Genomic DNA, 16,560 nt, shown 5'->3' on the forward strand with positions numbered 1-16,560 from the left:
AGGCATTTCAGTATGCATGGGCCAGACCGACATTCTTACGCCTATATGTGGGGGTATGTTTGTAGAAGAAAGGGATTGCAGCGTGTAATCTATGTGATGGTGTCTTAGGGAACTGCCAGAGCTCTTCGGAATGGACCTCATCTGACCACTACTTAGATGTTTTTGGATGCCTTAGGATTGTAACATTACACTTTTAGGTGGCTAACTCAAACCTGCTACTATGATGACAGTAGTTGTTTCTAATCAGCCTAAGATACCAAGGCCCAGATTTATCACAGACTTGCATTGTCCTTAACATTCTCCACCTCCTTTCAATCCAGCTTTTGCACATTGTATTGAAATGTATTGTGCTTGTATTTATGTAGCGCTTTCCATATCCGTTTCAACTCCTATAGCACTTTTCCAATAGCTGAGGAAGCTATGTAGGCTAATTATTAACAAGGCCAATGAGCCCTTCAATTTTCATGAGGTTCCTGGGAGCACTTCAGGTGTATAGTTCAAAAGTGGGAAAATGTTGGGTACAATGCATGAAGTATGGAAGGAGGGTAGAATTGGTGGAACGCACAACCTTGGATGTTGCAGAGAGTCAGAGCATAAACACAGCCATCCATGTGGGTACCCAGCATCTTTGTGTATAGACTGCAGTAAGAAGAGGTAGCTGGTAATGACATCTGTACTGTCCAAAAGTTAACGTTCTGATTGTATTTAATCACAGGAATGTGGCTAATGTTTGGGGAAGCATGCTTGGTTTCATTGCTTTTATCAATCATAGGTGATTGCAGACTGCCCTTATTTTCTCCAGCAAGCGTTTCACAGTTTGCAGGTTGAAGGGCCTATCACCCATATAGAGTCTGAATAGATTGACGATTAGCAATGATGTAAGTGGGCAAGAACGTCGACTGCACAAGGGTTACTGGTTCCCGAAGTAGGTCTGATGTCTTTGCAGACAATGCAGCACATGCTTCTTTTACATAGTGCGAGGATGTTTGTCATCAAATTGTCACTGGTTTCTGATGTATGCTGAACATCTTTTGCATTGTAACAAGAGATTCTTCAGTGCATGTAGAGATATAGTTGGAATGCAGGTGATAATGTGTAGAAGAGAAACACTGTAGGGTTTTGCAAACCAGGGGGCATTACATTGGTCATGCCAAGCTGCATCTAAAATAGTCATAGTGATATAATGAGTACTTTGAAGAAGCATGTGATCATGACAATGGAAATGCTCTTCCAAAACAGTACGAAATGGAAAGTAAAAAAGTATGATTTACTCCTGTATTTTCACAAGTAAACCAGGCATATTTGCCTAAAATCTCTTTGCGAATCACAAGAGATTTTCTTCCATGAGGGACCTTGTTTTATTTATGGAAATCCATGAGTAAATCACAAAGACTACACATAAGTGTAGACTAAGACACTGCTACTCAGAGAAAATGCTTTGTGAATCAGGTCCAGTGCATTTGTTGGCAGTTAAGAAACGGAAAGTCTGTCTAGTGTGTCCACCCTAAACCTTCATGCAGAAATGTTGATATCTGGACAACTTTTTATCCTGTCCCATAAGTGCTTTGAAGTGGATGCCAGCTGTGCACATGTGTTTCGATAGCTGATCATGTATTCATAAAAACAAGCTTAGTGACGTTCCACAAACAAAACCTCAATTCCTCCAATTTTCTCCCCTAACTCCTTTTCCCTCAACAATCCCCACGCTACAAGTATATTTTGAGCTCAGGTGGAAATCTTAATTTACAGTATGAGAGATTATGGGCAGTAATAAAACATGGAGTGCGCTTGATGAAGCACATCTCTGAAATATGATCTTAGACAAACAGGGGCTGACATACACACTTCACTAGGGGTAATAAGCCCTATACAAAGGCAATTTAAACACGTCCACCTTGAAAACAAAAACGTTCATTGATTCAGTCATTTATTTATGGGATGATTACAAGAAAAGCTAAGATATTAACTCACCTCAATGTTGACTTTACACTGAGGGCACTTTTTGCAGTTCTCTTCAATACATTGGTTACTAATCGCTTCTTCCCATTTCTTGAATTTACTTTGTTTGTGACTAAAGGGTGTATGTGGTAGAAAAACGGTATTTGATTCATCATCTGCATCCTCTTTTTCTGTAAATAAATGTATGAATGAATGAACCTACATTAAGGAATCATTTTAATAACAAACATCTCAGGGAGGTTGTTAAACATGGAACCCCAAGCATTTAACATCAAAGACACTGCAAATGTAGGTGTGATTCGCCAGTATTTTTTGAGTAGTTGTCTCTTAATACAGACTTAGGAATGTTTTACTCAGGTGTTTTCATGCGTAAGACACGGGTACTGATAAATCCTTTGTGAATACTGGTTACTTTTATGTGATTGCACTACAATGAATAAAATGTTTATGGTGGTTATTGCGACAGAAATTCAGAGGGATTTAGGAGTATTTTGTTATACCGTACATTTAAGGTTTATGCTAAGCCTGCACATTCAAATCCTGATCAGTGCGCTACTGGATTATCTGTCGACCACTTTAAAGAGAGTGAAACAGCTCCACTGTTCTACAGTCTTTAATTAATTGGTTAATTAATTCAGCATACCCTCTGTACAGAGAGGGCACATGAAGACAATGAGTATCCACGGAAGTAAAGAAAAATGTCAAGCTACGTTGTGATGTGGTGACCATCTTGAAAGTACAAAGATAACACTTTCAAGATGGCCAGTCGCTAGTATTGGCTTTGCCAGTGCTGGTACAACTGTGAAAGCACCAGCAAAGCCAATAGTGGCAACCAAATAGCATTGGCAAAGCGATTTTGTTTGGCTTTGTCAATGATTGTTTTTTGGAGGCTTCATTTTTCTGCAAAGCTTTTAAAAAAATCTGATAATATGTGGGTGGATGGAGCTAGATTAGTCCTGCTAAGAAAGTCAACTGCAGGCAGTTTAAAAAATGAAATGTTTGTCGTTTGTCCACTAGTGAAGTGGAATAAGCCGAATATAGGCCTTGGTGGAAAAAGCAACTTTATCTGTAGAGTGCCTTTTCTCCTACCCCTTCCACTCCTGTCCCCATTGTTATATCCATGGTGAAGTGACTGGAGGGCAGGCTTTTGGGGGAGGAATGTCCTCTGCATGATAAATGGGCATGTAAACCTGCCTTGAGTTCCCGACTGCTTGTGAAACTGGAATCCTGATTTTTTTGGCCCTAGGGATCACAATAATTTAGATGAAGAGACCTAGGCCTGTCATCGGTAATGCGAGGTCCAGAACTTGTTCTGTGACCTTGAGGGGCGCACTGAGCTTGCGCTCAAAGAGGACATTTGACTTATGTCCCTGCCCTGGGTGCATCACATAAAGCAGTGGTGACAACTAACGGATTTTGTGAATCTTTAATGAGATCAGACCTTTTTCTCTGTGTCAGAGAGAGTGAAGTCTACTGACTTCTCTTGTGTACATTTCTGTTATGTGAAGACCAGAACCTTGCGCTGATATTCTGGTATGTGTAGAGTGCATTTATGAGCAGTGATTGAGCACCATATGTCAGGTAGTAGGAGTATCTGTATGCCATAAAGCCTGAGCAGTAGAACAAGTTGGATCATTTTAGGTGCCCTGGTTTAGCATAGCACAAAATGCAGGATGAGAACTACTTCCTCAGAAATTGAAAGTGTAATATCTGCATTCTGTGGCTGGAGGAAGACGATCCAGACACTGAAGTAAGGTAAGAAGAGGCAGAGCTCCCCTTAGAAATTCAAGGTGAAGGGCTGCTGATTAGTTCTTTCTGGGTACTGCCATTTGGTAGATTGAACTGGTAAGGGGTGGGGCTGCAGTTTCTGTTGCTCAAGGTGAGGACGTTAGGGTAGGGCCTGCCCTTTAGTTTGTCTCTCATTACTGACTGAGCTGATCAGAGAGGAGAAAAGAGTGCAAGACCCTGCAGGACAAATGACAGTGAAGGGGCCGTTTCCCCAGAGGGAGCACAATTCAGATATTGTTGACAGGCTTTGGGAGCGAAGCCGGAGTCACCCTGTGCCATAAGTGTTCTTCCAGTCTCTCATCATGGTCCCTGTAGTCGGCCACATCTAGAAAACAATCCAAGAAGCCATTGCATCCTGTAAGGCAAACCCGCAACATCCACCTGCTGCTGTTGCGGCCATAACAAAGTCTGATTCCATCCCGAAATCTGCAACAGCCCAAAGAAGCAATTAAGTGAGAATCCGGCCCAGAAGCCACAAATGACTGAAACAAGCACCATTCAAATCTTGGCCTGGAGACAGCATCTGCGACAACAGTTTCCGCTGAACAGGCCCGCCAACTGCTATGGCTCAAGTTCCAAGTGAAACCATTGTTGTGGTTTAGTGTCAACGGAGACGTTGCTGAAAGTGTTAGCCAGAGGAGCGCCCTCCAGCAAAGGAAAACCGTAACAGTAATAGCAGTTAACAGAGTCGGGCACCAAAGAATGCACTAAATAAATACAGCTTGAGTTCCGCAATGGGAGCAGTGATGTTTGCCTATAGCAGTCCTTTTAATCTCAATATGCAACAAGTGACTTGAACTGTGAACTACCCCAAGCGAGGAAAGACCTACTGAACTTCATCTGTGCCTATGACTACATTACAGTAGAACATCTATTGACACAATAACCACTACTAGAATGAGGAGAGGGAAAGTCATTTAACTAGGTATCATAGTTGAATGTATAATCCAGAAACCGAGCCTCACTGCTCTGTGTAGCATTATGTTTTCTGTGCTAAAGTACTTTGCTTTTACTAAGATAAGCACTGAGCTGGACAACAACTTTATTGTGTTTGTTGTTTGTTGAGTTCTGAGCTTTTGCCCCACACCACTTTCCTCAGGAGCCTTTGCCCAATCCCCCCCACTACCCGGTTAAGTGCAAGAAGGGTTTACTTGGTCCAGTTTGGAAAGCTGTATTGGGATTGACCCGTGGACACCAGTGGCAAACAAAAACCTCTGCAGTTAAAGCCCAGTAGCCCCTGCCTGCCCTGTGGCCTGCCGAATGGGGTCTGGCGCAGACTGTACTCTACTCCACCACCCAGAGCAGTCAGCACTGTCTGGCTCCTTCTGCATATACATAAGGGCAGCATAGAGCCCATATAGATGCTGAAAGCAAAGTACCCTTGCTTATGCAGTATGCTTTGCATTTTGAGTGAAATCCTATTTTTCTACTACATTTGTAAGCATCAGCCTGACCTTTTCACAAGCACAGTTGTTATATAATGCCATAAATGTTTAACCAGGGAGCTAAACACAATTTTGTATGATATAGCTGTTTAGAGTGATTAGTTCACTACAGAATCTCCACCCTTCCTCTTCCTCTCACCCACACTCTTACTCGGGCTATATTGGTGAATCAAAGGGCACGGTCCGAAGGCATGTCACCATCCAACATTGAAATTAGCCAATATGCATCTGCTGTCACTAAGTAACACCTTGCACCAGAGCCAAACGTCAACAATTAGCACATTACATCTGTTAGAAATGGGGTTTCTGGTTGGGAAGGGTGTGCACCTGAGCCAGACAGAACCCAAGATAACCCCTGTTCACCCTCTTGGTAATTTACCAAGAGCAGTCAGGCTTATCCCAGAGGCAATGTGTAAAGCACTTTCACAACACACACACCACATGTGACGCACTATCCCCACCACAAAAGAAACACAACACCAAGGTATATAAAAATAGACTGTATTGTACACAACATCATTAGACCAAACGAACGAGTTACTTACCTTCGGTAACGACTTTTCTGGTGGATACATTAGCTACCTGTGGATTCCTCACCTGATGAATACTCCCATGGCGCCAGCATTTGACGGAAATCTTCTTACTAGTCTCTGCACGTCGACGAGGACGTCACTCTAGCCCACGCGACGCCGTCTGACGTCATACAGGCAATAAGAAGTCCTCGCCGACGTGCCGATGACAGTACCAACATTTTTTACGTGCATGAGAATAATAATAATAACCCAATGCAATGAAAGAGCAAAGCAACATCTCTTAATATTGTAAATCACACAACATTGCAATAAAATAGCTGTAGATTTAATATAACCTTTTTTTTTTTTTTTTTTTTTAAACAAATAAATATATTTATACATACGAATCATGTATATACCCAATATATATATAGATTTATATATAAATATACACATATATACAAATATCATACATGCAAAATGTATTGCAACTTTGAATACCAAAAGGAGCACACTCAAGGATTGCTTGGAGAGACCAAAAAGGCAACGGGGAGGCGGGTGGGACCGTGAGGAATCCACAGGTAGCTAATGTATCCACCAGAAAAGTCGTTACCGAAGGTAAGTAACTCGTTCTTCTGATGGATACAACTACCTGTGGATTCCTCACCTGATGAATAGAGTCCCAAAGCAGTACCACGCCCGGCGGTGGGTGCCTAAATGGTCAAACCAAGAAATCCTGCAGCACTGACCGTGCAAAATGACCGTCCCTTCTGACCTCAGAGTCCAAACAGTAATGTTTCACAAAAGTGTGAAGGGACGACCAAGTTGCGGCCTTGCAGATGTCAACCACAGGAACACCCCTGGCCAAGGCCGAAGAGGCCGACTTAGCTCTGGTGGAGTGAGCTCTAATGCCCTCAGGCGGATCCTTCTTTGCCAAAGAGTAACAGATTTTAATGCAAAGAACAACCCACCTGGAGAGTGTTCTCTTGTGGACTGCCTTTCCTCTCCTCTTGCCCACGTATCCGACAAACAGCTGATCCTCCAGCCTGATATCCTTCATTCTGTCGATATAGAAGCTCAACGCCCTTTTTGGGTCCAGGCGATGTAGTCTTTCTTCCTCCTTTGAAGGATGAGGCGGAGGATAAAACGTGGACAAAGTGATTGTCTGAGCCAAATGGAAGGGTGAAACAACCTTCGGAAGGAAAGCAGCCTTGGTCCTCAACACCACCTTATCCCCATAAAACGTTATATAAGGGGGTTTAACCGATAAGGCCTGCAACTCACTCACTCTCCTTGCAGATGTTATAGCTACCAGGAATACTGTTTTAATAACCAAATACCTTAAGGGGCAAGAATGCATAGGCTCAAAAGGGGACCCCATAAGGAAAGTCAGGACCAAGGACAAATCCCATTGAGGCATAACGAATGGTTTTGGAGGATATTGATTCAGAAGACCTTTCAAGAATCTGAGAACAATAGGGGATTTAAATAACGATGGTTGGTCTGGAAGACAAATGAAGGCTGACAAGGCCGACAAATAACCCTTAATGGTAGCTACTGCACAACCTTTCTGCGCTAGAGACAGTGCAAAAGACAAAACATGTGACAGATGAGCATGTAAGGGATCAATCTGTCTCTCTCCACACCACATAACAAATTTAGACCACCTATTAGCGTAGATAGATTTAGTGGAGTGTCGCCTGGCCGCTAAGATAACATCCACTACATCAGGCGGGAGAGAGAAGGAACTCAGGTTGCCCCGTTCAATCTCCAAGCATGTAGGTGCAGACTCTGGAGGTTGGGGTGTAAAACCTGCCCCTGCGACTGCGAGAGGAGGTCTGCCCTGAGAGGGAGACGGAGCGGAGGGCACAGTGAGAGTTGGAAAAGGTCGGAGTACCATACCCTCCTTGGCCAATCCGGAGCTATTAAGATGACTTGGGCCCGGTCTTGGCGAATTTTCCTCAACACTCGAGGAATCAAGGGTATGGGGGGAAACGCGTAAAGCAACTGGTCGCACCAGGTTATCTGAAACGCGTCCCCCAACGCTCCCTGCATCGGATACTGGAGGCTGCAGAATAACGGGCAATGCGCGTTCTCCCGAGTGGCAAACAGATCTATCCGAGGAAACCCCCACATCTGGAAGATTAAACAGACTTGATCTGGATGGAGACGCCACTCGTGGTCTGCCGAGAATTGGCGACTGAGACTGTCCGCACGTACATTCAAGACCCCGGCCAGATGATTTGCCACCAAGCAAATCTGATGGTCCTTTGCCCAGGACCATAGCCGAAGAGCTTCTCTGCAGAGAAGGTACGACCCTACTCCTCCCTGTTTGTTTATGTACCACATCGTGGTAGTATTGTCCGTCAGGACCTGTACCGACTGACCACGAAGGGATGGGAGGAAGGCCTTGAGAGCCAAACGTACAGCCCGTAACTCCAACAGATTGATATGAAACACCTGTTCCTCTGGAGACCAAAGCCCTTTGATCTCCAGATCCCCCAGATGAGCTCCCCATCCTAGGGTGGAGGCATCCGTTATTACCGTGGCCACTGGTGGCGACTGCGCGAACGGCTTCCCCTGTGAAAGATTGTTGCCCGCAATCCACCACTTCAATTCCACAGCAGCATCTCTGGAGATCTTGACAGTACCTTCTAAATCTCCCTTGTGTTGAGACCACTGCCTTCGGAGGCACCACTGAAGAGCCCTCATGTGCCAGCGAGCATGCGTGACCAACAGAATGCAGGAGGCGAACAGACCGAGCAGACGAAGGACCTTGAGGACTGGAACTACCGCTCCATTTCGAAACATTGGAACCAATTCCTGAATATCTTGAATCCGCTGAGGCGGAGGAAAGGCTCGACTCAATGTTGTATCCAGTACTGCCCCTATGAACAGGAGGCGCTGAGAGGGCTCCAGGTGAGATTTGGGCACGTTCACCGAAAAGCCCAGGTCGAACAACAACTGGGTTGTTGACTGCAGATGATGCGACACAAGCTCCGGGGACTTGGCTTTGATCAACCAGTCGTCCAAGTAAGGGAATACTGCTATCCCCTTCCTTCTGAGCTCCGCCGCAACCACTGACATCACCTTTGTGAAGACTCGAGGTGCTGAAGTAAGACCAAACGGGAGGACCGCAAACTGATAGTGCTGCGACCCTACCACAAACCGGAGATACTTCCTGTGCGACTTGAGTATCGGGATATGAAAGTAAGCATCCTGCAAGTCGACAGACACCATCCAATCTTCCTTGTTCAACGCCAAAAGCACCTGTGCTAGGGTCAGCATCTTGAACTTTTCCTGTTTGAGGAACCAATTCAAGATCCTCAGATCCAGGATTGGTCTCAACTGACCATCCTTTTTGGGAATCAGGAAGTATCTTGAGTAACAACCTCGACCCTTTTCCTGCTCTGGGACCAACTCTACCGCGCCCTTTGAAAGGAGGACTTGAACCTCCTGTTCTAGCAACAGGAGGTGTTCTTCTGAACAATAAGATGGGCGGGGCGGGATGAGGGGCGGGAACTCCCGAAAGGGAAGGGCGTAGCCTTTTCCCACAATGCCGAGAACCCAAGTGTCCGTTGTGATAGACTTCCACTTGTGGAGAAAACGCTGTAATCTTCCCCCTACAGGAGAGGAGTGAGTGGGAAACGGTGGAAGCCTAAGGCTGCTTCCCCTGCTGCACCCCTCCAGAGGACGAGGAAGAGGCAGAGTGCTGTTGAGAGGCTCCTCTGGTACGGACCCCACCCCTCCCCCTCCCTCTAAATGACCTATAGGGGAGGGAAGAGGCGGGTTGCTGGAACCTCCCCCGAAAGGAAGAGGAATAAGAGCCACGCCCAAATCCCCGAAACCTCCTGAAAATTCTAGAAGAGGCAGAGGAAGAAGGAGCTTGCAGTCCTAACGATTTGGCTGTGGCTCTGCTCTCCTTAAATCGTTCCAAGGCTGAATCTGCCTTGGCTCCAAACAGTCTGTCCCCATCAAACGGGAGGTCCAGTAGGGTCGACTGCACATCCGCAGAGAACCCTGAGTTTCGGAGCCAGGCCTGTCTTCTTGCCACCACAGTCGTGCCCATCGCCCTGGCCACCGAGTCGGTCGTGTCCAGCCCAGACTGGATAATCTGGGTCGCGGCAGCCTGGGCGTCCGAGACCACATCCAAAAGACCCTGGGGAAGCTCCGTGAATGAAGACGAAATATCATCCATCAGCGCATGGATGTACCTCCCCAGAATGCACGTGGCGTTGGTGGCCTTCAACGCCAAACTGCATGACGAAAATATTTTCTTGGACTGCGCATCCAGTTTTTTGGAGTCTCTGTCTCCAGGCACCGTCGGGAAGGAACCAGGCGCTGACTTTGAGGAACAGGAGGCTTGCACCACCAAGCTCTCCGGCGTAGGGTGTCTAGAGAGAAAGCCAGGGTCAGATGGTGCAGCTCGATACCTCCTGGCCACAGCCCTATGAACGGCCGAGGAAGACACCGGCTTCTTCCACACCACCAACACCGGATCCAGCAAAGCCTCATTAAATGGCAAGAGAGGCTCAGCTGCAGCAGAGGCCGGATGCAATACCTCTGTCAGCAAATTCTGCTTTGCCTCTGCCACCGGCAAAGGCAGGTCCAAAAAGCTCGCTGCCTTCCTCACCACAGCATGAAAGGAAGCAGCCTCCTCCGTATATTCCCCTGGAGATGAAAGGTCCCACTCAGGGGAAGTGTCCAGCCCACTGGCTGTATCCAGACCATGCAGTCCGTCTCCAGAGTCCTCAATCTCTCCCTCCTCTAGGACTCGCTGGTACTCTTGCTCTTCTAAAAGACGGAGAGCACGCCTCCTCGAATGAAGTCTCTCCTCGATACGCGGAGTCGACATGGCCTCCGCCGACGTCGAAGAACGGCGCCGATCTCCAGAAGCATCTGACGCCGCGTCCGGCGCCACAGGCAGCTTCGGCGCCGAGGCAGGAGCCGGAGGACGAGGTCTTGGAGCCGATGGACCAACCGGAGTCACAGGGCAAAATCCTGACTTCGACGGAGGGGCAACCTCCGGGGCCGAAACATCCGAAGCCACCGGAGCGGCCACCGACGCCGGCACCGGCGCCGAGCCCACATTCCCAAAAGGGAGAAAGGGCATAAAGGGTGCCGGCCGAAGAGGCGCAGGATCACCCAACGAAAAGGCCAAGGGCCCCGAAGGACCAGCCGGAGCAGCTCCTGGAGCCATCTGCTGAAAGATGGTATACATCGCATTAAGAAACGCGGTACTATCGGCTCCAGGAGTGGGAAAAGCCGGATACTGGGGTGCCTGGATCGAGGGCGACCCCGACGCCGGCCTCGACGTCTGCGACGCCGGAGAAAACACAAGAGGCTGCACCACCTCAATCACTGACGCCTGACCAGGTGAAGTCGGTGACGCCGGAGAGGGCAACGGCGTCGATGGATGCGGCGTGACCGTGGGGCTGACCTCCCAAGTCCTCCGACGCCGAGCCGAAGGTGACCTCGAACGAGACTCCTTGCTGGAGTGACGTCGTGAGTCTCTACGGCGCCGGGAGTCTCGATGACGCCGGTGAGACCTTGGCGAAGAAGACTTCTTATGATGTTTCTCCTTCTTCTTTGACTTTGCCATGAATAACTTGGCCTCGCGCTCTTTGAGGGCCTTCGGATTCATGTGTTGACATGAATCGCAAGTCGAGACGTCGTGGTCGGAGCTCAAACACCATAGACAGTCGGAGTGAGGATCTGTAACTGACATCTTGCCCCCACACTCTCGACAGGGCTTGAAACCCGACTTCCTCTGAGACATTGTTACCGCAGAGAAGACTACGCAGCAGACAATACACTGTAACCACGAAGGTAACAGTAACTCCCTCGAAGATAACCGTTTCGAATGCACGGAAAAAAGGGAACTGTCATCGGCACGTCGGCGAGGACTTCTTATTGCCTGTATGACGTCAGACGGCGTCGCGTGGGCTAGAGTGACGTCCTCGTCGACGTGCAGAGACTAGTAAGAAGATTTCCGTCAAATGCTGGCGCCATGGGAGTATTCATCAGGTGAGGAATCCACAGGTAGTTGTATCCATCAGAAACAACATGTCAGTGATACCCTGCTACCCAAACAGTTGTCAGAACGTTACGCAGTACTACTACTCTGCAGAAATCAGCAGTAATCACGTATAACACACAGGTTACTCATTATTCTGCAACATAAGTAGTAGTCAGGAAAAACAATACTACAATGATGCACATGTCATAAGATCCTTATAAATGCCCATACCAGGAACATTAGGAAATACATATGGCAAGCCATAAAAACATATTAGCATAGAATGCCCATAAAAGGAACATTAGCAAATGCATGGCAAGTCATAGAGAACACCACATCATAAATGCCCAAGAAAAGAGGCATCAGAGAGTACCTGTCAGATCATGGGAACATACTAGCCCATAAAAGGATTCTCCTCAACTCCAGTTCAGGGCGAAGGGGGCCCCCAGTGCTCATCAGTGCCGAAACAGGGGCTGCCTGGTGATTGGGGAAAGGGAGGGGGGTGGCACGCACCCCTCTGTTCTTATGTAGGGGCCCCTCCTGGGACCAGCACCCAAACTGGGGTGCTCACATTCCCTGCGGGTCCCCCCCAAGGCCACGACCGACCTTCCCAGGTGGGGGAAGGAGCAGAGGAACAACAAGAAAAGGGGCCCAGCGGTGCGGGGGCCTCCGATGAAGCTTCTGCCCAGCCCGTGAGTCCTCTTAATCCAGTGGAGGCCCAGCAACAACAGAGGCACCCTGGCACAACAGGGGAAGGGCCCGGCGGCACGGGGAGCCTCCAATGAGGCTTCCCTCCCAGCCACGGACCTTCAGTAGCACAGGGGCCTGCGAGGTGAGAGACCTCTGATGAAGTCTAGGCCCTCTGAGGCTGCCGCGTCCCCCCAGGTGATACGCCCGCACCCGACGTGGTGGGTGAGTTTCCTCTGGGCCGCGGCGGTGACCTTGGCCCAAAAGTGGATGCCGGCTAGTGCCCTGGGGGAGCACCTCAGAGCGTGGTTCACCCTGGGGGCACCGTTAGGAAAGCGCTTGCTCCAGTCTTCACTCAATGGCACCCTGGGGACACAGGACACTACGCACTTTTGACGTGCTTGGGTTCTTTTAAGTGCCCGGATCACGGCAGTGTTTTTTCTGACGACAACATGCTCTCAAGGTGCGATTAGATAAAGCATAAGCGCTCTCCAGGTGCTTCAGCTGGAGAATATTCAGCACTCACCACGCACTTCAGCAGGAGAATACTTAGCGCTCACAAGGCGCCAAGGCAGCAAGCAAAGCACTTCTCCAGTTGCTATGCAGGAAGTTGCAGGGGTTAGGGGCCACAGCACCTAGCCCCTGGGGACACAAAGATGAAGCAAAGGGCGGCAGGGCTCACAAAGGGGATGCAGACAGTGGCAGTTCCTCCAAGTGACACAGCAGGTCACAGGTCAGCACAGCAGCAGCAATCCAAGGCGGTTCCTGGTGAGTCCCTAGAGTATTCTGTGTCCAGTTCCAAGTATGTTTCAGTGTCAAGTGTGTCTCTTCTCATGGGGAAAACACCCTGTACTTATACTCAGTTTTGCACAAGGTTTAACAAAGAGGGGGAGAGGAGGTTCCAACCAGTTACAACTGGTTCCAGGTGTGTCCCCTATCTCCTCCTGCACAGGCTCCACACATCAGTTGGTGTAAACGAGCCCTTTGTGTGAGGCCAGGGCACAGCCTTTGCAGATGCAAGTGTGCCCCGCTTCCCCTTCACTCAGCCCAGGAAGACCATTCAAAAATGTAGATGCACATCTGTGACACATCCACCTTTCCTGTGTACAGGCTGTCTGAAAAGTATGTACAAAGCCCAATTGTCACTCTGCCCAGACATGGATTGGTGTCAAGCTGCAAAACACCAGTCATAAGCACAGAAAAATGCTCACTTTCTGGAAGTGGCATTTTTGTAATGATAATAAAAACTCCACCTACACCAGTAAGCAGCATTTCTCACTACCATTACAACCATACCAAACATGCCTATGCTATCCCTCATAAATCAAACAATACCCCCTAGACATAAGGCAGGGCTTTTCCAATGCAATCCTTTGAGAAGGCAACACTCACACCAGAGAGAAACCAAATAGGCTGTTTGCCACTGCCAGGACAGGCCACGCAACCAGGCACATGTCCTGCCTTCTACATACAAAGCTCCCTGCCCAGAGGGCTAGCTAGGACCTACCTTAGGGGTGACTTACATCTAGTAAAAGGGGAGTTCTGGGCATGGCAAGTAAGTTTAGATGCCAGGTCCCTGTGGCTGTAAACTGCGCATGCAGGCCCTGTGATAGCAGGCCTGAGACAGGTTTGAAAGGCTACTTCTGTGGGTGGGGCAAGCAGCGCTGCAGGCCCACTAGTAGCATTTAACTTACAGGCCCTGGGTATAGAGATACCACTGTACAAGGGACTTACAGGTTAATTAAATGTGCCAATTAGGTATAATCAATCGTACCAACTTTAGGTGGGAGAGCACCTGCACCTTAGCACTGATCAGCAGTGTTAAAGTGCTCAGAGTCCTAGAGGCAACAGCAATAGGTCAGACAAAATAGGAGGAAGGAGGGTAAGAAGTCTGGGGATGAACCTGCAACAAGGGTCAGGTCCAACAACGTCTCCCCACGCTAACATCTATTCCAACACATCAACCACATACTCTTTCATCAATGGGAGTTTGAATCAACTCATGTTTGCAACACACAAAATAGCCTGCCCATATCAAAACACTGAATATACACACCCCTAAAACAACAGCACCAAGAGAATCCACTCACTCAGTGCATGCCCCCCTCATGCTCTAGCCATCTGAATCATACATAAAATAGCCCGAAATTGGCAACATTCGAACCTTATCCCCATACTACAATCTAAATTCTGCCTTCAATGAACATACCTTTCTCTGTAAATATTCTATCCCTACCAATTCCCTATGAGAAATTAGGTTGTTGGTTGAAAAGAGTGTGAGCTCTTCTCAAGCCACAGTCACAACCCCTGTCGGGGTGAACCACAAAACTCACTAAATTAACCTGTGCTTAGCCCTCTGGTAGCTTTGCACAAAAGCAGTCAGACATGTTAAGTATTTAGACTGAACTCAAACAGGCTTAAAGTGAAAAAACAACATAAAACAAAAACCACATTGATTTAGGAACACAGCGTAAAATGTAATAAACTATTTGACTCCAAAATGACAAAATTCAGATCAGTAGAACCTGAGTTATGAATTTTTAAAAGTTTTAGTACAATTTCATGCCAAAAAATCAAAACGTCAACTGGGGACATCTAGTCACGCAAGACCAGGGAAAAGTTTAAAGTTATGGCCGACCAAGATGGAGCACGCTTCAGATACACAAAGTGGACTGGACCCAGTCTCCACCTACCCTCGGATTCAGAAGAATATTTGAGATAAAACTTCTGAGAAGGTAATGTTCTGCAAGGCAAAGCAGCCGTCAGCGTCCAAGGAGGGTGTAACATCATTGGAGAGACGCAGGACAAAGTAGTGACGAAGGTTTCTATGGTTGGATGTAGTCTCTTTTTCAAAAATATCCAGATGAAACAAAGCTGCAGGCTGTATCCAAACAAGGGCTTCAACTGGTCAAGTAAAGCTGTTGAACAGGATTTGCTAGTGCGAAGAACATAGCAGGAGCAACCAAGAAGATAAGCCCACTAGCAATGCACCGTGGGTGGATCAGCACACAGGTCAGTCATTGGCTCGTCTAGGTTCTCACAACACTTTTTGACAGAAAAGTTCCTAAGTTCCAAGTTTGGGATTTGAGCTACCTGGGTATATTTGACACCACTTCCAACGGTCGAGGACTGGAGAGGTACCACTTGGGTGGGAGGAGGGAGGTCTGAACTCACCAACAGAGAAGTCACAAACAGGATTTGCTGTTATGGAAGGAACATAGTGGGAGTTACCCCAAAGTCAGGCAGACCGACGATGCTCTTTGGGTGGACAGACAAGCAGGTGGGTCCCGGTTTCTTCTCAGTTTTCACAGCACTTTTTTGCAGACATTTTTTTAAATCCCAAGTACTGGATTTGGACTATCTGGGCCCCCTAAGAACCACTTCAAAACTAGAGGGGAACCACTTGGATGATCAGGATTCATTCAGGTTGGGCCCAGGTGTTGGTTCAAGATGGGTGGAGCCTTTTCTGTCTCTGAGGCTCTAGTCAGTAGGTCAGTCAAGTAGCCCATGGAGTCACTCTGAAAGTCCTGAGTTCAAGCATAAGTGCAGGTCTCAAGCAGCAGGGAAGTTCTCCAAGGGCAAAGGGCAGGCTTCAGGGAGCAAATCAGGCCTCTTGCAGGAGCAGAGTCTGAAAAAGTACACAGCAGGCCACAGGCAGCAGTGCAGACCTCTGAGAGTCCTCTGCAGGTCCAGAAGTGCACTGAAGATGCGATCTGAGGGCCTCATTTTTATACCTGTGGTGAGCTTTGTAGTTTCATGTCTCCCTGCCCTGGTCCCAGGATGCCTGGAGTCACAATAGACTAGCCTGAAGTTCTTTGTGTGTGTGCTCAGGGAGTGTCTTTGAACTGCAAGTGAGGCAGTGTATGGTTCTTCCCTCCATCAAGCCAGAGAGGCCCATTCTGCCACCACCATTTCCCCTTATTATGTGGCTGTCTCGGAGGACTCCTGAAAAACCAGCTGCCACTCATACTTAGACATGTGACCCAGGAACAGGCTGCAAGCACCAAATGGTTAGGACAAGAAAATGCCAACTTTCTAAAAGTGGCATTTTCAGAATGGTGACTTAATATCTGACCTTACAATTAAAGAATATTTTAAATTGTAATTCTTTAGACACCAAACAATATGTTTGACCCCTAGCCTAGGGACG

General features: G+C 47.8%; 1 protein-coding gene across 5 annotated transcripts in view; it reads right to left on the reverse strand.

The window, feature by feature from the left end:
• The window catches only part of LOC138304557 (E3 ubiquitin-protein ligase RNF14-like), a 123,632-nt gene that overhangs the window by 37,769 nt on the left and 69,303 nt on the right, over nt 1-16,560 (reverse strand). For 4 of the 5 annotated variants that reach the window (XM_069244714.1, XM_069244715.1, XM_069244717.1 and 1 more), the window contains one exon: nt 1,972-2,129. The exons of the other annotated variant lie outside the window; for it this stretch is intronic. In XM_069244714.1, coding sequence (XP_069100815.1) covers nt 1,972-2,129 — 158 coding nt within the window. The remainder of the gene's footprint in view (nt 1-1,971; nt 2,130-16,560) is intronic. 5 annotated transcript variants of the gene reach the window in all.

This window comes from Pleurodeles waltl, chromosome 7, assembly GCF_031143425.1.
Source record: "Pleurodeles waltl isolate 20211129_DDA chromosome 7, aPleWal1.hap1.20221129, whole genome shotgun sequence".
In the NCBI taxonomy this organism is placed as follows: Eukaryota; Metazoa; Chordata; class Amphibia; order Caudata; family Salamandridae; genus Pleurodeles; species Pleurodeles waltl.